Source organism: Copadichromis virginalis, linkage group LG7, assembly GCF_057382275.1.
Source record: "Copadichromis virginalis isolate Kocher_CV1m ecotype Utaka linkage group LG7, C_Virginalis_male_GT1.1, whole genome shotgun sequence".
Classification (NCBI taxonomy): domain Eukaryota; kingdom Metazoa; phylum Chordata; class Actinopteri; order Cichliformes; family Cichlidae; genus Copadichromis; species Copadichromis virginalis.
In genome coordinates this window covers 54,044,441-54,064,725 of record NC_140624.1, presented here as the reverse complement: position 1 = coordinate 54,064,725, position 20,285 = coordinate 54,044,441, and the positions used below count along the sequence as shown (strand labels likewise).

The 20,285-nt window shown below is 40.2% G+C and overlaps 1 protein-coding gene across 1 annotated transcript in view; it reads left to right on the top strand.

Annotated features, from left to right (window-relative positions):
* The window catches only part of arhgef28a (Rho guanine nucleotide exchange factor (GEF) 28a), a 54,437-nt gene that overhangs the window by 15,301 nt on the left and 18,851 nt on the right, over window positions 1-20,285 (top strand). The window contains exons 5-22 of the mRNA XM_085464194.1: window positions 481-670; window positions 970-1,159; window positions 3,035-3,104; window positions 5,412-5,458; window positions 5,590-5,662; window positions 11,797-11,903; window positions 12,016-12,287; window positions 12,363-12,546; window positions 12,649-12,757; window positions 13,712-13,798; window positions 15,896-15,938; window positions 16,866-16,967; window positions 18,377-18,500; window positions 19,202-19,337; window positions 19,425-19,480; window positions 19,562-19,622; window positions 19,749-19,878; window positions 19,972-20,087. Of these exons, the coding sequence (XP_085320320.1) occupies window positions 481-670; window positions 970-1,159; window positions 3,035-3,104; window positions 5,412-5,458; window positions 5,590-5,662; window positions 11,797-11,903; window positions 12,016-12,287; window positions 12,363-12,546; window positions 12,649-12,757; window positions 13,712-13,798; window positions 15,896-15,938; window positions 16,866-16,967; window positions 18,377-18,500; window positions 19,202-19,337; window positions 19,425-19,480; window positions 19,562-19,622; window positions 19,749-19,878; window positions 19,972-20,087 (2,097 nt within the window). The remainder of the gene's footprint in view (window positions 1-480; window positions 671-969; window positions 1,160-3,034; window positions 3,105-5,411; window positions 5,459-5,589; window positions 5,663-11,796; window positions 11,904-12,015; window positions 12,288-12,362; window positions 12,547-12,648; window positions 12,758-13,711; window positions 13,799-15,895; window positions 15,939-16,865; window positions 16,968-18,376; window positions 18,501-19,201; window positions 19,338-19,424; window positions 19,481-19,561; window positions 19,623-19,748; window positions 19,879-19,971; window positions 20,088-20,285) is intronic.

Here is a 20,285-nt window from a genome sequence, read left to right as displayed (position 1 = left end):
CATGTCCTCATACTCATTGTTTATGTTCCCTTATACTCCAGTGAGCAGGAGGCTAGATCTAGCAACTGTGTCACAGCAGGTGTTTGCTTAGGAAAGCATTTGGTTTTAGTTGGCAATGATAATATTCATATAGTGCATACAGGCAGAACGCAGAGTCACTCATTCCTTATATGCACAGTGCCCTGCTGCTGTGTTGATGCACTGGAAGTCTATTTGAAATAGCAGGAAAAGTTCTGGATTCTTGAAGCTAATACCGCTTTTGATATTTGGGATTTCCAAATACATTCATATTGACTAAAAGTCATTTTTGTTTACATGAACAAATCACACAAACAATTCTGACATTGATTACTCAGAAGACACATGCTAAGAAGGCTGTTTTACATGTGTCAGCGCTTTTTAAACATCTCCTCGATTGAAAGATTATTCAGCATCTTTCTCCCTCCAGATAATTCTTTCTTTTCTTTTCTTTTTCTCCAGCTGTCAAACATCATCCCAGAGAAACCCTTCTCCACGTTGCGGTGCGTTTGGGTTTGGTTCACCTTGCCCGATTCTTAATTCAGCAACCAAGAGGTCAAAGGGCATTGACCTTACCCAATCAGGATGGAGACACACCCCTCCAATTAGCTCAAAAGTCTGGACAGCATGCCATGTTCATGCTGCTAGCAGCGTAAGACTCTTATTATTTTACTGTTGTCTCTTTTCGACTATTGAAAGGTAGTAGTATTTTCCTTTTGAAGGTATTACTGTAATATCGTAAATAATTGCTTTATGAAGTAAATGATGAGTAATGATGAAAGAAATTAAGATGGAAATATACACAAAATGCACATGCATAAAATTTATTTTAAATATGATAAACCTCTAACATTTCCACATGCAGTAATAACATTGTAAAGACTGAGCTTGAGAAGTATGTACAATAGCTGATATATTGGGGATTATTGTAGTAAATCTTTTCCTCATCAGGTCTCCAGGTCCTGCAGTCAGCCCTCTTCCTGGTGTGTGGTGCTTGTGGTCCAACAGTTCTTACATGCTGAGGTTCTGTCCTGGGACCAACTCTCTAGCCCTCTCTGTGAGGCATACCCCGGGAAGCTCCCCTCAGGATAGCATCATGGTCCTGCGAGAAAGACTAGAAGACTTCAGTGTTTCTAAAATGGTGAGAATAAACCACAGGGGATGTCTGTTAAAAAATTTAGGGAAGAAAATGCAAAAGACTGTTCCAATGCCTGTCTGTGCTTGATGTAAAGTTATGTTGTTAAGTTAAGGCCATATCATAAGTTTAGTAAACCCTTGTGTAAACACTCATGCTCTTTAACAATCATAGGTTTTGATAAGAGTGAAGCAGTAAATACATTACCTCTGCAGTACAGTAAAACGAAGGGCACGAGGGAAGAAAATGGATGACGTTAGCTGATGATAACAGGCTTAAGGGGATTACCTTAAAGAGCGAGAAGCCAAAGCAAATTGTTTCAGGCAGAGGATAAGCTGAGGGGTCGCATCAAGTAAGGATTATTTTGAACTGTGGATCATGTGAAACTACAATAGCAGTGTCCACGAGTTTAAATATGGAGTTAGAAATCAATATAATGAGTCCACCTTTAATGTTTGGACACGCTTGAAAATCCTTTTGTGAGCTAATAAAGCAAACAATGGTTCGACCTCTCCAATAACTCTGTGACCTGCTTCCTGTTGATAACCCAATCAGACCACTCAGGTCATCAGGTGCAGCTCTTAACTATTCCCAGAATTAGATCTAAGTGAGCTGAGGGAGCTTTCAGTCAATGTGGTCCTGTTCTTTGGAACATAATGCCTGCTGACCTGAGGTCAGTTACAAATGGGTCTACACTCAGAAAAACCAATAGAAAGATTTTGAGTTTCTGTTCTCACAGGCTTATAATTAATATCTATGTGTGGACGTGTGTGTCTGTGTGTTAAGTAGGACTGGGTGTCGTCACTGATTTCTAGAATCGTTTCGATTCTGATTCACAAGGTCCCGAATCGATTCGATTCGATTTGATTTGAATCTGGGAAATTTTGACTCAGTCAGAAATATTATAATTCTCATCACGTATCAGTACATTTCCATATTTTTATAGCTATAAAAACAAAGCCGACACTTGAGACTTTATCAAAAGTGTGAGCATCACAGCAGATGCCTTTGTGTCAAAGTAGCTGAGGATAAAACACAGAAAAACATGAAGGCGACTTTCCTTGCCTGGGATTTTATAGCAGATAACCTTAAAAATATTCTGCAGTAGATCAAAAACGAAAGAAAGTCATCAAACAACATATGAACATTACCTGATGCTGCTGAAGTGAAGCAGAGCAAAGTTACAGAGGTTTGTTTAGAGTCCGTGCCGTCGGGTGAGAAAGCCACATCTCACTGATTCTGATCCGTCGGCAGGTCCGCGCGTTGTGTTTACGTCTTTGTGCAGAATCCGTGTTCCTGCTCTCTTTTACTGTTTTAGCTGTTTGGTGGTTGTTGAAATTTTGTGAGGTTTCACCTGAGATTCTGGTGTTTCGGGCAAAATAAATTTATGTTAAAAAATCAATTCAGGATCGATAACACGTTATCTAAGCTAGAATCGATTTTAATTGATAAATCGATAATCAAAACCCACCCATAGTGTTAAGCACATTGAGTTTAAATGCAATGAAATGCGCTCTATAAACAAAATTGACATTGATATTGATATACTAGCAAAAACAAAGCAAAGGCTGACCTACACTGAACTTCACATCTGAAGCAAACGCAAACAGAGACATTTGACATTCCTGGATGATGAATACGCAAATAAAAAACATAGTGATGTTAATAATGGATGTGTGATGTTGTTCATGCAAAGTTTGGTTCAGATTGGCCCATCTGTATGTGAGTACATATGGACATACATCCATACATAGTTTGTATATACACATATTATAGTAAGACTGCAGTAGTGACTAAATAATTGTACTTTATCATAATGTCATGTTTCTTTGTACAGTTCATGGCAGTTTTAATTTACTCAAACATCTGTTTCTGTCCAAGATCAATGTGCTCAGAGCTGATACTGTGGTGGGCAAGAGGGATACAGATGAAGGTGTTCAGACTAACAAAGGTAAGTTCTGAATTAAACTAATGTGTAGCATTGTGGTCAATTTGTGTTCATAATATCAGAGAAATTGATTACTTTCAGGCTTTTATCTGAAAAATATTAGGCCAATGTTTATCCAGCCTTTCGTGTACTTTGTATGGGGCCGGTCTCTAACCACATGTCCAATTTATCACTGTATCCAAGATGGTGGGATAACATGGCAGCATCCACAAACCGGTGTCTGTTCCTGTGTATTTTTATGGATTAATTCCAAATTTGTACGTTAGAAGATGTAATTACACACTAATCAGTCTATATTTATGAGCACAGCAGTATTTCTTCTATTAAATAACCTCAAAATGCAGCTGATTGTACCTTTAATGGAAGTCTTCACCAAAAATGTTGGATTAGAATCATGGATTTTAGAATAAAGAATGGTCTTCGACCGTACTAATTGACAGTAAATATAAGAAATAGCTTTAATCAAGTTTGTCCTTACCCATGTTATTACTACAGAAGCAGTGGTTGAGCTCAGTCCACACCAAAGCAGTGTCTTGTCCCATATTACATGGACTTTCCGGCTGTATAACCCCCCCCCCCCCCCCCCCCCCCACACACACACACACACACACACACACAAAGGTTCATAAACACACATGTCAGTACTGTTTCTTCCATGAACTTAGTCATGATCCAAATTCTTGATTGACAGATAATAAACTGATCATTGCATTTTTCAATATTTCAGATCACTTACTCTCATATTTGGACTTTGGACTGTTTAGTCAGACAAAATCAGAATCAGAATCAGAATACTTTATTGATCCCTGGGGGAAATTATTTTTTGTTACAGTGCTCCATTTTAAACCAACATTAAGACAAGACAGACAATACACTAACTAAGAATAGTACAATATATACATATATATACATACATACATAAGTCACTTATAAATAAATAGTTGGAAAAGAAACATGTGTAGCTGTAGCAGCAAACAGTGTGTTAAGTGGATGTGTTGTACAGGGAGATGGCCACAGGCAGGAATGATTTCCTGTGTCGTTCAGTGGTGCTTTTCGGTAATCTCAGTCTCTCACTGAACGTGCTCCTGTGACTGACCAGCATGTCATGGAGTGGGTGGGAGGTGTTATCCAACATTGTCTTTATCTTGGACAGCATCCGCCTCTCCGACACCACCTTGAGGGAGTCCAGCTCCATCCCCACAACATTGCTGGCCTTACGGATCAGTTTATTAAGTCTGTTGGCATCTGCGACCCTCAGCCTGCTCCCCCAGCATGCAACAGCATAGAGGATCGCACTGGCCACAACAGACTCATAGAAAATCCTCAGCATTTTCTGGCAGATGTTGAAGGCCCTCAGTCTAGCAGTATAAAGACTTCATCCCAGGCTCTGAGAACCTGTAGCGGTCATTTCTAAACTGCTTTCTGATGCTTTGTAGCCGAAACAAAGTGTTTGATTTGTCAAAAATAACAATCAAAGGATTTTGCAATAATGAAAATAATAATTACTTACAACCCTGCTATTGTCATCACACTGATCTGCGCGTGCGCAAACAGCTCATGCGTGTTGTCTGCCTGCGGTGGCATGCAAGTTTGGAGACTTTACTCTGGAGCAGTGGAAAAATGAACAGCCACAGATTCACTTGAGCAAACAGTGGTATGATCAGACATCCATCACTTAGGACCTAAAGAGACTAGAAAAACACTTTCAACAGACACCATAAAAGGCACAGCCACAGCACATCTGAGCCTTCAGAGAAAACCGAAGAAGCACATTGTTTCTCTTTCCCTGCGGTGACATGTTCAGGCTGGCATGCAGACATGCAGAGAGTAATCTTTGCTAATCTTCGATGCCAGCCGCGAATTATTTTCTATCATTCTATATCTGTGTCTCACACACACACACACATTTTGTGTTTCTTCAACCTGTGGCTACTCTTTTTGGTAACCATAGAGATGGCAGGTGGCAGCATCGACTCATAAAGGGAAGCAGGAAGTGTACCACGGTATTGACCTTAACCCCGTCGCGACTCTAGCAGCCGTCCATTAATCCTCTTGAAATAACAGCTCCACAGTAGGGAGCTTGTGCTCTTTCTCTGGACCTGCTGGTTTGGACGAGCGCAAAGTCTGATTGGTTAGTTTTCCATTCCTGGATAGCAGAGTCACATCCAGAGAACCTGATGTTGTGCCTTCCACATAACTCTCTTTTTTAGAGTAGCAGCAGCAGCAGCAGCAAGAGGAGGAGGAGGAGGAAGATGAGGGTGTTTGTGTGTCAGGCTTCAGCTTTTGGTTAAGTGTTTTTCTTTTGCACAGGCATCAACAAGGAACAACATGTGAAAGAGCATGTGCTCGTGGACAGTGTGAGTATACATACATACGTTGTAGATGTTTGCAGATTTTTGAATGCAGCCATATGCATTTATGACTTTTTCAAGTAAACTATATGTAAATTTAGTGAAATGGTGTGCATGCTTTTTGTGTTTGCTTAAAGGTTTTTGAAGAGCAGCTCGTCCTGTCTTTAGATGACGATGATGATGAAGAAGAGTACTCATCCTCATTATCTGGTAACTCTCTTCTCTTCTCTTCTCTTCTCTTCTCTTCGACCTCTGCTTCAAGTATTTTCAGATGATTTATTCACTGGTCCAACGTTTTGGCCCAGCAATCACAACTTTTTATTTTCCGTTTTAATATTACGGCAGTAACTCTTCAGCATCTGGATTAAATGATGAATGGGTAATCCATAAAAAATACAACAACATATTTGTGGCTGCACTGAACAGCGGGGTGTGGGAACAGAACATATTAAGCTAGCACAGAAGCCTGGGGAGGAACTGTTTCTCTCGTGGTCTTAGCACAATATGCGAAGCTCTGTTTTGAATCACATCATTGGAAATCGATGCGGTTGCTGCTTCACAGGCACAGACAGGGATGGGCTTCTGTATTAGGCACAGAGGTGGTATTCGTTTATTAAATGGACATATTGTCCTCCGGGAGTCTTTGGATGATGCTGGTTGTGTCTTTACCCGCACTGGCTCCATAATGACTCAATCCAGGGGTCCAGGAATCTGCCCTGTCAGTGGGACAAAGACAGGAATGGGGTCAGGCTTGTCCCACTCAGACTTTGTCTGAGCTATGAGATGCCCCCCCCCCTCTGGTTTGTCGCCCTGCCATCCCCTCCCCCGATTCTCTCCTGGATCAAACAGTAGAGCTGTGTACTCGAAGCAAGAGGTGGAATGTTAACAAGCTAAAGTGTCCTCGGCTTACAAAAGCTGACATTTCAGATAAGACACATGCATTTACACTGATTCCCTTTTAAATCCAACATCTGCTCAAGACTATATAAGCTGAAGCTCATTGGCTAGTAAAAAAAAGTTGAAAAGGATGCTAAAGTGTTTCGGGTGTCACCACGGTTACTGCGAATGCTAATTTTCCTGTGTGATGCTGTGGAAGAATGAAGAGTTTGTTGTAAACTTTGGAGAGGCTCTGGTGCTACTCAATGGCGCTTGTAAATGCTGTATAAATGAAATTATGTGTGTGCGTTTACGATAAAGTGTCAGCGTCAAGTAGTGTCGCGTGAAAAACACGAGGCATCGATCCCATTGTTTTCCACAGATTGCAGATTTCTCCTTATATTCCTCAAGTTCTTAAACTCTTTTGGCCTGAGTGCTTTAGATGGGATGACAGTGTCTTGGGGCTACTGTGGTGAAAAAGTGTCATTTGGAGTTATTGTTTTTTCCAGATCTGTTGAAATGATCATAACAGTTTCTCATGTTTCACTCAGCGGTGGCAGTTATTGTTGGAGCTAGCTTGTGTTACGATTAGTCTACCAGCCGAGACTTGTGCTGCTTGTGTCTGTCACCATTAGATCCAGTACTGGAATCGTGGTTCTTTGTTTTTGCCTGTGTGAAAGGTTCTACTTAAAGGTCACAGCAGATACATAAAAACAAGATAAAAGTCATGGAACTATATGAGAAGTCTGCCTTGTATATTTGAGCTCCATGTGCGCTACTTGTATGTCTTCACTGTGTGAGAGCAGCAAAGAGGAAATGCCTCTGTGATGCCCAGGATTTCCTTTACATTAGTGCAGCCATGGCAGGTCCAGACATCAAAGTCTGGGTGGAAAGTGCACTCATCAAGGAAGGCAATTTTCCACGTGTTTAAAATAAAAATGCCAACCACCACTCCCTCACAGTTGCCCAAGTAATTATGTACACTGTACACGTTCAACAGGACTTTACTTTGAGACATTGTTCAGGCTACTTTAAATTACTACATTTCATAGTCAACGGTCACATTACTGTTGTGTTTTTTTTGTTCTGCACAATATACAGATCATGTGGCAGGCATTATAGTGTGTATTTTTGTATAAATACATGCAGAGTTATACAAAGAAGCTTAATCTGCCTTACCTTTAATCTAAACCAAACGCTCACATTTTCTAATAGGCACTAAAGACAAGATTCATCTGAAGTTAACTGGAAACCACTAATGCAGATTAGAAAAGAAGAAAAAATAAGATTCAGAAAAAAGCAAGAGAAAAAAAAATATCTGAACACCAATAAAATATAGATTAAAATATCTGACAGTGTCATAGACAGGGGTGTCAAAAGTAAAAGCATTTTTTACTAGTACACATACTTGTGTTGAAATTACTTTGGTAAAAGTCAAAGCACTGATTCAAATTCTTTACCCAAGTAAAAGTGAAAAATTACAAGCTCTGGATGTGCTCAGATTAAAAAAGTTAAAAGTAGCTTTTTGGAGGGCAGCTATTTTTGTAAAAAAGTAAACTGAACCTTGTGCTATATTAATAAAGTAATTAAATAATTAAATGATATTAACACATGAGAATACAAACTTTTTTTGAACAGGGAAATGAGTACAGTCCAACATTAAAGTGGGATTTCACTGGAGGGAACTCAGTCATTTCTATTCTGAGCTCTACTCCTGTTTATTATTGTGAGCTGTGTTCTTTGTGTACATGCTGTGATCAGCTGACCTATGTTGCTGCTGGTCTTTGTGGATTTACACAACTGAATTGAACAAGCTGTAAGCAAATTTTTCATGAGCTAGCTTCTCTGATTTCCGTTCCCTACACTGGCAGTGTACTGTTTATACTATCATTATACTAGACAGTATTATAAAAGTTGAATGAACCAAAGCATCATCATCTTAAATTCAATTTAATCTCTGCTACCCTTTATGTAAACCAACTCTGACCAGGAACACGTCACCGGCTGTGCACCAGCCCAGTACAGTGCTTTACTGTATTCACATCATATACGGATCCAGTGTCATATTTTTAAAAATGAGGACATTACATCCTTTGTCCGGCCCGTCTTTCTACATCTTTTTCTTTCTTACATCTTTCTCCATGTCTGAGTGAAGTTATCTTTTCTTCCTGTGAAATGCAACAGCTGCACCTTTAGCTAGCAACACACTGTGTGACAAACTGCACACAAACAGTTTGTGTGTTTGCTGATGTGTGTTGAACTGTTAGTGACACTGCATTTTAAATTACTTAAAATGCTTAAAATGCTTGCTCCTCCTATTGTAGTGCTAGCTAGACGCTGAAGTACAGTGACCGCAACTTATGTACATCTGGACTAAAAACGCCATTCCAGATCATTCCGACCCATTTTAACTCGAGCATAGTGATATAAACGATGCATAAATTTTTTAGATATTTGCCTTTTTCATCTCTGTGTAGGCAGAAAGCCCTTGTAATGGATACACCAATGAGACAGTTTTTCATGAGCTATTGTTACCTCCATCTAGACTCATATTGGTTTAATGTTTTAAAGTGTGGAGTAATGGTGAATTGTGCTGTTCTACTTAAGTACAGTAACCAAGTATTTGTACTTCATTACCTCAGACCTCTGGTCAGTATAATAGCTTGTTATCACCCACAAACTCTTCAGGGAGTCACTGAATGTATCTAAGGCGACCCCTTGCAAAATAAGGGAGCTGCTGGGACCATAGACACTATAAAAAAGTACCTAATGGTATGTTACCCACTGGTTCATCTTGTTATGAAGACTTAAACTGAGCTTTTTTTGTGATTTTAGTGTTTTGAAACCCAAGCTGATGAATATGGTATGATTCTGACTGTGAAAGAGCACCGCATGCTCATCGGTTAATGACTGATTCACATTATAAAATTCATGTTTTAGTCACTATAGTCTGAAACTAGTGATTGTCCTCTGGGAGTCATCACAAAAATGTCGATTGAGGTCACGTAGTGAGGGAGCACAGGACCGTAGACCAGTGTTTCCCAACCTTTTGGAGCCACTGCACATATTTCACATTAGAAAAATCACACGGCACACCACCAAACAAAAATGTCACAAAAAGCATATTGATCATTTCCCCCTGCGCACCAGGTAAAGCAGAATTGGCTCCGTTTGTCCCCATTATACCGTTTTTGCTTTCTTCTGGCCACTACTCATGCTAGGGACTTCATCTGGGTTGGAATTTTTCCCAGGACCCAGGTCAGATTGACTACTTTTTCTTTTCAAATATTTATCTATTGCTATTACGCGTTGTGTTTTCTCACTCACAGCATGACTATTATATAATTTCTTCTTTGTCTTCTTCTGTTTTATTGGCAGTTATCAACCCATTTAATTAGAGCAGTTGTAGTTGTAGTACTGGTTGTACTGCCCTCTAGTGGAAGAGAATGTAATTGTTCTGCCCGTTACGCCGATCGCTTAGAGTACAAATCAGGTGGAACCAGATAATCTTCCATGACACACCTAACCATTTCTCATGGCACACCTATGTGCCGCGGCACTGTAGTTGGGAAACACTGCCGTAGACTTCTATACAAGCAAAAGTCTGTATGCAGGAAAAGGTGTCGTCCCCTGCTGGTCATTAACTCCAAGATCGGAACCTTGATGTAACTGCCAGTTCCCTGCGTCAGCCTCCTGGAACTAACTGTTCCTTTCTACACAAACTCTGACCAGTCCTAAAACCTCACTTCTGTCTAAATACCAAAGTATGTAGTGTTTAGAAACTTTAAGACAAAGTAGATATTAATGTTATGTCGCCCTAAAAAGAGATTATTAATTGGCAAAATAACTCCCGAATGCCAGAGGCAGCACACGCAAACAGATCCTAACCATGTATAATAGGCTCAGTGACCAGAAAATGTCACAAAAAATTAATATGGCGACAAAATGTTTTACCAGTCGGTGGTTGCTGGAGTACTTTTCTATGCTGTGGTGTGCTGGGGGAGCAGCACAGCAAAGAAGGACTCATCCAGGCTGGAGAAACTGATCAGGAGGGCTAGCTCTGTGGTCGGCATGAAGCTGGACACTCTGGTGACAGTGGCAGAGAAAAGGACATTAAAGAAACTGATGGACATTATGGACAATGCCAGGCATCCTCTGCACACGGCCATTAACAACCAGAAGAGTCTGTTCAGTGACAGGTTGCTTCTCCCAAAGACAAGAACTAACAGACTTAAAAACTCCTTTGTCCCACACGCCATCAAACTGTTTAACTCCTCTCTGGAGGGGAGAGGGAGGGGAAACAGGAGGACAAAGGAGGGAACAACTAAGCTGTAGTGCCTCTGCACCTCACTGTGCAATACCTTTTGTGCAATACTTTTGTAAATAGTCAACGGTGCAATAGACTCAATACTTGAAATGTGCAATTCACTTGTATTTTTATTTTTATTCCTATTTATTCTATTTATCCCCTTCGTATATTTTATTTATATTGTCTCTGTATTTATATATATGTGTGTGTGTATAACTCTGTAACTTCTGTCGGTGCTGTGCTTTTTTGGAAATCGAATTTCCCAGAGGAACCCACCCGAGGGATTAATAAAGTTCTATCTTATCTCTCTTATCTTAAAAGGAAAACAGATCAGATTTGAAAGGTGAGATTAAGACAGAGATGCGTGCCTCTCTTCAGTGCCAAGCAAGTCTAACAACTTCAACTCTGATTTCAAGTATTTATGACCTCTTCAATTTTGGGGAAAAAACCCCCATGCACATGGATATAAAACTTTGGCAACATTGTTTCTTTTATTTTTCATCATTGGATTTTTATGAGCTCAAATCTAAAATCTAACCAAGGTCACTGCCTGTATTTCTGAATATTGCTAAGAATGAGTGTTCATAAACACTGTGTTGACCTAGCACTTGAAGGAAAGAGAGAGAGAGTGATAGTGAGCATGACTCAGTGCAAATCAGTAATCTGCTTTTTTTCCCCCCTCAGAAAACAAACAGGCTGCCTGAAAGGATCATATGTGGAAGTTTCTATAAAAAAAAACCCCTTAAAGGTCATCACGTTTTTGCTTTATGCGTGTTAAGCCATGACATTTAAGCAATAGGATGACTGAATTATGGTTAAAAAAAGACTTCAAATAACAGAAAAAAGCAGGAGAGAGAAGCAAAAATGATTCAAAGGTCTATTTTGATGACATGCTTTTTTGACCACGTCATGGTGAAGTTTCCTTGATTTGTTTGTGTGGATAAGTCGCCTGATTATTTTATCCTGCCCTTGAGAGCCGTCTCTCTCTAGTTTCTGGCTGATGGGGCTGATGCTGGGAGGAATTATTGTAATCAAGAGTGTGCAGTAGTTGATCTTTACTAAGAAAGTGGTGTGTGTGTGTGTGTGTGTGTGTGTGACAAGAAGAAGTAGTCTGTTTGAATTATTCTAAACCAAAGTGAATCTCTTATGCTTGTCATAGTAAATGGAGATCGCATGCCGTCCAGTGAAGTACAGAGCCAGTTCACTCAGGAAGCTGCCCACCCTCTGCTCTCTGCGATCCACAGCAGCGGCCACACCATCGCACAGGTCATACGTCATTCTCTTTCTTTTTAGTTATAAAATTTCAGTTTTTGCTTTGCTGCTTAATAAATTTCTTTCTTTTTGCTCTTTCCTGTCCCGCCTTATGTTTTCACCTCAGGCGAATGATGTTGACATTAAATACAATGTCAGCGGAGTGACGAGGTACAGTACAGGGACAGATGGCAGTTTATGGGATACCATCAACTCGGAGGAAATTCTTTTAGCCACCGATACCCCTCCGCCCTTTTCAGAAGACTTCTACCCATCCTCTGCATCCGGCTCTCCCCTGCTTTCACCTGTCGATCTGGCCCTCACAAGGCTGATCCGTCCCGCCTCCTCCGAGCAGGCCGATCAGAGAGGCAGTCCACCAATGGAGACCTGTGACCTCAGGTATTAATCAGATGTCTTCTCCGGTGCGTTGTGTGTACCGATAGTGTCTAACTAATTTGTCATTTATAACTCCAGTCCCAGTCTGGTGGCTCTGGAAGTGGACAGTGAAGAAGAAAGCGTCGGGCCAAAGTCTCCACTTTCCCCACTCTCATCCGATGTGGAGAGAAGTGAAGACAAAGAGGAAACTTTCCCTCTTCCCTCTCCTGATCTCACTTGCACCCGCAGCCAGTCTGCATCAGCATATGAACCCACTTCACAAGTAATATACCATCCTCTCATTAAGTACTTCGGCTTATCCGTACATGAAGTGCTCTACAAGTTTTATACTCATGCTTTCAAACATTACTTGTTTCTCATGTAGGAACTGGTTGACGAGGGCCTTCGATTGCGATCATATTCCTACTCCTCCAAAATCAGCTTACGTCCGGCTCGTTTTACTCGAGATAACCAAGCCTCAGATATCAGCCCCGGTTAGTAACGCTCAGATCGTTGAGCATGATAAAAGTTTAACACATGACTAATAACATTTCCAATTAACCTTTTTATTTTGCTTTTTTTGTCTGTCACTGATGGGGTAGTCTCACATCGTTGGTTGGTGAGAATTCTATTTAGCTAATTTTAAATTAGCTTTCAAGTGACAGATCAGCTGAACTAGATAGCCTTACAACTAATATAATGTACAGTCAACTCTAAGTAAATTAGTGGTTTGAATGGGAAATATGCTTGTTCACGTTCCTGCATTTGAGAACATTCAGCCTCTTGTCTGTATAGTAAATAAATGTACAGAGAAAAAATATCTATCTTTATCTAAAGGTGGAAACAGCGGGTGTAAGCTAATCTACCTGCAACAGTTATAGTTCACAAATTAGTACGTTATGCATTTAATAAAAGGGGAGCTTATATGTGACAGACAAATTCTTGGCTGGAGTCAGTTATTTCTGGAGTCCTGACATCACAATGAGTGTACCAGACCTAGACAAGAAATAGTCTGGCAGAAAACTTCTCCTGGAAAAACACAATTTATCATTTTTAAACAGTGTTCTTTGTGCGGACTAAACAAATTAGATGGATTTTGCTAGCTTCCAGCAGAGCCAGGCTAGCTGTTTCCTGTTAAAATGGTGAGCCAGCTGGTAACTGGCTGCTGCCTCCAGCTTCATATGAAATGCGTAGACATAACAGTGGCAACCATTTAAAAAACAAAAACAAGCAAACACTTTTTTCCCCAAATGTCAATCAAAGTTTAAGGTTTTTCTTTACATAGTTGTTATTAGTAGTTTTTATTCAAAACAAGTTTACGAAACTGAATGAAATTAAAGTTTAAGTACTGTTTAACAGCTTTTAGCTTAGAGTTGACTGTACATGCTGATAGTCTCAAGTGTCTTTAGTTGATCTATGAGCACTCCTCTATCCACTGTGCCCTGTAGATGCCGTGCACCACAGTGTCAGCCACAGCCGATCTCTTCTTCAGGCCCTCTCTCTGTCTAAATCTCTGTCTTTGCTCCACCCTGGTAGTAAGTACTGGACACCTGCAGCCGTCACATTGTGCTAAGGCCCAGCAAAGCCTGCATGCCACTGTCACTGTTAATGCTTGCATATGTGTGGGAGGGGCGAGTCAAGGTTATTATTGTAAACTGATTCAACTCTTAAAAAAAAAGAAAAATGGCTTGAGTCATAATTTGATAGAATTTTATATTGAAACTTGGTGACAACATGGTAATAGTTTGGTAATAATGTGGAGAAAAAGCAGTAATAGTCATATAATTCAATTTAATTTTAAATTCAATTTTATTTATATAGAGCCAAATCACAACAATAGTTGCTTCAAGTCACTTTATATTGTAAGGTAAAGACCCTACAATAATACAGAGACAACCCCAACAATCGGTTGACCCACTATCCGTAAGCACTTTGCGACAGTGGGAAGGGAAATAGTCCCATTTGCATGGAAGAAACTTCCTGTGGAACCAGATGGCAGCAGACGGCTGCCCCTCTCTGAGCCTGTGAGTAGAGGGAGACAGCACAAAAGACACACTGTGAAAGAGGTCCATAATAATTAATGATTAAATTCAGATTGGTGTATAAAAACAAGTGTGAAGGAAAAACACTCAATACATCACTGGAAGCCCCCAGCAGCCTGGCCTATTGCAGCGTAACTAAGCAAGGATTCAGGGACACCTGACCCAGCTCTTAACTTTTAATCCTAATCTTGAAGTAAAGCGGGTGTCTGTCTCTTAAATTCAACTGGGAGCTCAGAAGAGGGGCCTGAAAGCTGAAGGCTCTGCCTCCCATTCTACCACAAGTACACTAGAAGTCTGGGAGCAAAGTGCTCCATTGGGATGATACGGTACTATGATAGCTTGCTATTTACTATCAACTAAGGTTCAATGTTAGCCTAAAATCTATATAATGGGGTAATTAGGGCTGATATTGAGCAAAAAATGCAAATTGTCAATGAGGGAAAACCAATTAGTAACAGTAACCTATAGTAATATTACATTGCCTGCTGGATGCGTATCATATTTAAATTCTTTTTTCCCCCACGAAGCACAAAAGTACAGTCTTTATTCGTGTGCAAATATAAACTACTACAAAAGAAACATGAACCTGAAATTTGAGAATAGTTTACACAATGACTGCCACTTCAACTTAGATGGCTTGGAGCATATCTGTCAATTTAATCTAACTCTAGAGAGACAAAGAAATACTACCAAATAATGTTTGGGTCTTTGTTACTGACAGCCTTACTCTACTTGGCCACACACCAGTCTGCTGGAAAAGTTGATTCTTGGGTAGGGCATTGTTGCCTGGAATTTCTTTTTTGGCTTAAACTCTAAAACTGCCGCTAGGATGCATTTATTTTCTGTTATGCATTCACCAAATCACAACTGGTATTTCAACTTTTGAGAGGCTGCACCTTTCCCACAGATGGGCGTAGTTTTGTCGTCTTTGCAAATGCCCTCAATGCTTGAGTTTCTTCATTTGTTCATCATATTTTAATCATATACATTAAACACTTAATAACACAACTTTATGCGATGTGACAAATTCAGAAAACATTTATTCTTGTTTTATACGGACTTTAGAAAAAACACATATTAACCTAAAAAACCAGCAAAATGTAAAAATATACTCGAATGCTCTTCAATCAAAACACATGAAACAAGAAATTAGAAAGAAAGTTAAAAAAGAGAATTCAATTAGAATCACCAAACTGTAATAACCTTGGCTTGTCTTTGTGTCTGTGTATGGCTTTCGTAATCACGACACAGCTTCGCTTCGCAGCAGCGATGACTGCTTGTGGGTCTCTGGCGGGTCAGCACTTGTGATTGTCTGTCTGTGCTACTGCTTTTCATATTATCATCCTGTCCTGATTTGATACCTGAGGACCATCTTTGTTGCTTTGCATAACAATTGTGTCTGTATTCAAATGTTGTCATATGAAACTGAACAGCTTCTCTAGAATGGAAATAAAATCTGATAAATCTGACAACAAAACTTGTTGCCTAGTCTAAATATTACTTTACCTGCTGTTTTTCTTTGGGTTATCAATAATCTATTTTTTATTGTTTTCAACTTTAGCAACATCTTCCCCTTTTTTGTGTTCACAGAGCCAAGAGCCTCCAGTATATCAGATCAGTCTCATGAGAAAAGGTATTTATACTTTGCATTTAATTTACTCAACGTTATTAGGATCATTTTGTGTTCCAGGGTCTCTTTTCTGTCTCCTTTTGTTTCCTAGCACTAACTGATGTGACCTTTTGGAGCTCTTAATTGAAAGTGCCGTATGCGTCAATAAATTTGCAATCCCAAGCGCAGCATATGTAGGTAACTATCATGACCAGGTTGCTTGGTGACAGCAGGCGCTCTGTGAACTTGGCTGCTGGTTTTTGTGAAGCTCTTTTGTCCTGATGACTCAGAGCCTTTTCTTTGGCATTACTGGTGTTTGATCTATTTTTTTTTTCTAGGGACAAAAGCAGTAGTGACGCAGAGATATCAATGTGACCCTGCTCTACACCCAACCTGATTTTTTTGTCAGTGTCACAAGGCTGCTCTGTGTTTTTCATCACTGAGTTGAAATGTTTATGATTTAAATATGAAAGCACAGTTTCCAGTTCTTCCATTAAAGAAGAAAAGCCAATTGATATTACTTATCAATCACTTTTAAGTGGACCTACTTTGCGCTTCAACTTTCTGGTTATGTGGATGTTTTATAACAATGGCAGATGCTCATAGTTTTGTATAATGATGACAAACTATGCAAAAGTAATCCCTGTGAGACAAATTCCTGGGATTCTGACTGCCCTAAACACTCACTCGCACAGCTTTCCTTACTCTAGGATCTCTATGATGTCAAAGAGAGTAGATATCCTTAATGTGATCATCTCAGGAGCAGAGAGGGCCAATCTGATGTTCAGCTCTCCTGTTTACAGAAGAAAACTCTTGGTTTTTTTTGTTTTTTTGTTTTACCAAAGCCCGGTGTTGGATAAATAAGGATTATTTTGAACTGTGACTCATACAAAGCTACTCTAGTGGCAGAGAATTTATAAACATGGTGTGTTATGGCGCTGTTCTTTACAGGGAGATCAAGTTTCGTAAGCGTGCCCAGTCTGCTGATGATGAAGGCAGCATGGAGCTGGCAGAGTCCCTACAACATCTCACCCTGTCTGAGTTTCTCAAAGAGTATGTGGGGGATCCACCTCTGTTTGCCTGGTCCCGCGTCATTAACCATCTGACATAAAAGACTAACCGTTAAAAAACGTAACAAAACCTACAGCACGTGTACCTCCTGTCAACAAACCACATTTCCTCTAACAGCAGAACAGGAACAGAATTAGGATCTTTTAACAATATGCACCGAATGTCTTTCTTTGTCATGCATGTCTCTAACTTCTAACAGTTCTTAGTTGTTTTTTTTTACCTGCTTTCACAGCAAAGTGTTGCAGAAATGGAGAACTTGTTATTTGGTCTGTGCTTGTAGAGTGGGGGAAGTAATTATTTAATCTCTTACTGAATTTGAAGTTTTCTAACTGGCAACAGTCTCAATCATTTTTTTGAATATCAACCAAAAAAATGATTTGCTTGTCATAAGTATTTGATCCCCAAGCAAAACATGGCTTGGTACAATATAGATTCATTCATTGGTTTCTTAGTGCACTTGTGTCCTGTAACCTTAGCAGAAAAATAGCCCCAAAGCATAATGTTTCCACCTCCATGCTTTACTGTGGAGATGGTGTTACTTGGATCATACCCAGCATTTCTCTGTCAAGCTGATGCCAAGGAGCTCGATTTTAGTTTCATCTGATCACAGCACTTTCTACCAAGCCTTCATTTATAAGGTCATTGGCAAACTTAGGAGAGGGTTTTAAATGTGACTTTTTAAGCAGGAGATCGTTGCAGTCATTGCATTGTAGTGTGTGGTGTTCTTGATGACCCATTTCAGTCTTGTGCAGGTCTACAATCTTCTCCATGACGTCCTTTGACAGCTCACTGGCCAGGCCCATGGTGGTGGAGAAGTTAGAATGAAAAAACTGGTTGACAACAAAAAAAATGTGTAATTGACTGAGTGATTGTAATTCACAGAGAGAATTCTGGCTATAGGGAGATCAAATACTTATTTCACCCAATAACATCCAGATCAGTGTATAACTCTTGACATATTTCCTAAATTTGTGTTCAATATTCTGTCTCTTTGCTTTAAAAGGAAACCACCGTAAAAGTTAGAGAATGTTTATTTGACAAATTCAACAAGGGATCAAATAATTATTTCCCCCACTGTAGATAACAGAAATGTTTGTACAGCCTTTTATTTCAGTTCCTGTCCCTAACAGAAACAACATGCTGCACAGTATCAGCTGAAACGCTATTTTGTCACGTCATGTATCCGTTAGGTTTGCAGACTTTTTGCATGTAAGAGTGTGTGCACCTCAACAAACCTGTCATGCTTGGTTTACTTTTGTTGACTCAGGAATAAGGAAATCAGATCACGGTGACTAATTTATGTCTTCAATCCAGTTAGTAAGCAGAACACACACACAAACACACACAAAAAAATAATAATAACTGCATTACTTACATCAACCTGTCTACAGAATTGAAGAGGAGGAGTTGGATAAATACAACATTCCAGCCAAAACGGAGTCGGAGAAGTACAAAGTCATCCGCACATTCAGTTTTCTCAAGAGCAGGATGTCCAGTACACGTAACAAAAGCAAGGTAAACCCCAGCCACAAAGAGTCCTGCTGTTACACCTATAAACGTTTTACTTACAACAACAATGTAAAGAATAACTCGCATAACTTCACCTTGTTGTAGATTAAAGCTGGCTTTAGCTACAACATGAAACTCTCAGTCTAATACCTTAAAAGGGCATGCAGTATTTTCAGGTGTTTGCTCTGTAGACCTTGGTGTGATGAAATCCGTAGATTAAAGGATCATTCGTGTTTTGTTCTTGTGAGCCTATTTCTGTCATTGGGTGATTCCCACGTCTAGACTCAAGTCTTTGCTTTCTGAGAGACACGAACCAGGAAATGTTTCTGGGAAGCACTCAAGGTCAGAGGGACAGACCAAACATGTCCAGCTTCTTTCCTTTTTAATGATTAATCCCCTGTTGTTGAGTCAGCACAGAGAGTGGAAGCCCTCCCTGCTTGTGTCTGTTGTTTACACCACGCTTCGTTTCCGTGTCAGTGGACTTTCTTACGGTTTGGAAAAAGGCGGGTCCTCCTGGTGGCCTCGTTTATCCGCTCGCATGCTGGAGAGTTTACCCTGCAAATAGAAACTTTCACAAAGATGTTTATCGTCTTTTGTATTAAGTCCTGCATGGGCTTGAGTTTATAGGTGTAACAGTCAGTCACGTTTCGCCTCGCGTATGTATGGCCTCTTTGTTGACTCCAATGTCTCTGGCGTGGCTTTCAAAGGGGAAAGGGAAGGACAGAGAAGGCAAGGACAGGCAGCCGAATGGACATCGCTTTGCGACAGGGTCCTGTTTAGGCCCCACGGTGTGTGTGGTGTGTGACAAACCAGCTTCTGGAAAGGACCTACTACATTGCTCAAGTTGGTAAAACTTAAATTCCAACCAGCATTTATATTAATTTCTCTTCATGTATAAAAACGTTAAAATTGTGTTTTTTTCCATCACAGCTTGCACTGCGATTGTCCATAAGGGCTGTAAGGAATCTGTCCCCCCGTGTTTAAAGGTGAGTCTTAGCCTAAAGCAGATCGTCCCTTTGTCGGTTGTTTATGTGCTGTAAGCAGACTCCCTCATTTGTATTACTTAGAAACATCAGGAAAAATATGCCGTGTCCATGGTGAAGAACAGGACAGCATCCCTTCCACAGAGTGAGTTTACAACACTTGGTCGCCAGTGATTTTAACCATGTCATGCAAGAGTTTCCTGTTTATAAAACTTGGGATGATTATTGTTATCTTGGCTAATTTGCTTTGCTATCCCGTCACCCCCCTCAGACTTCACAGTGAGAGACAGCCCTCCTCACTCAGTGATCCCCACTTCTACCTCTCTACCCGTCATGACTCCCAAGGAGAAGAAGGACGCCGTGTCGCAGTCTCTCTCACGAAGTTTCCCCAACGTGGAAAGGTTATTAATCTTTATCGTTTACACAATTTGTTGTGTTAAAAAGAAATAAATAGCGAGAAGTAGCGATTGTTTGTGTTTTTCCTCTTGGTACAGCCAACTCATTGAGAGTTCAGAGACAGAGTCGGATACCCTGAAGCTGAGCAACCAATCCGAAGAGCTCCTGCCAACTCCAGTGTCTTCCACCTCCACCGAGTCGTCCTTTGGAGAGGGTAAGGTATGAATAGGGCTTGTTGTTTAAAAGACCCAAAAAGAAACAGATCAGTTTCTGTTTCATTGTTTGCTGCTGCAAGAAAAAGCTGATCAGTGCAGTTTAAAAGGTCAAACTGTAAGAATATTTTTCAGAAACTGAAAGTATTTTTTTTATGGGGGACAAAGGCATATAAGTAGGCATCACAGTTCCTCCCATT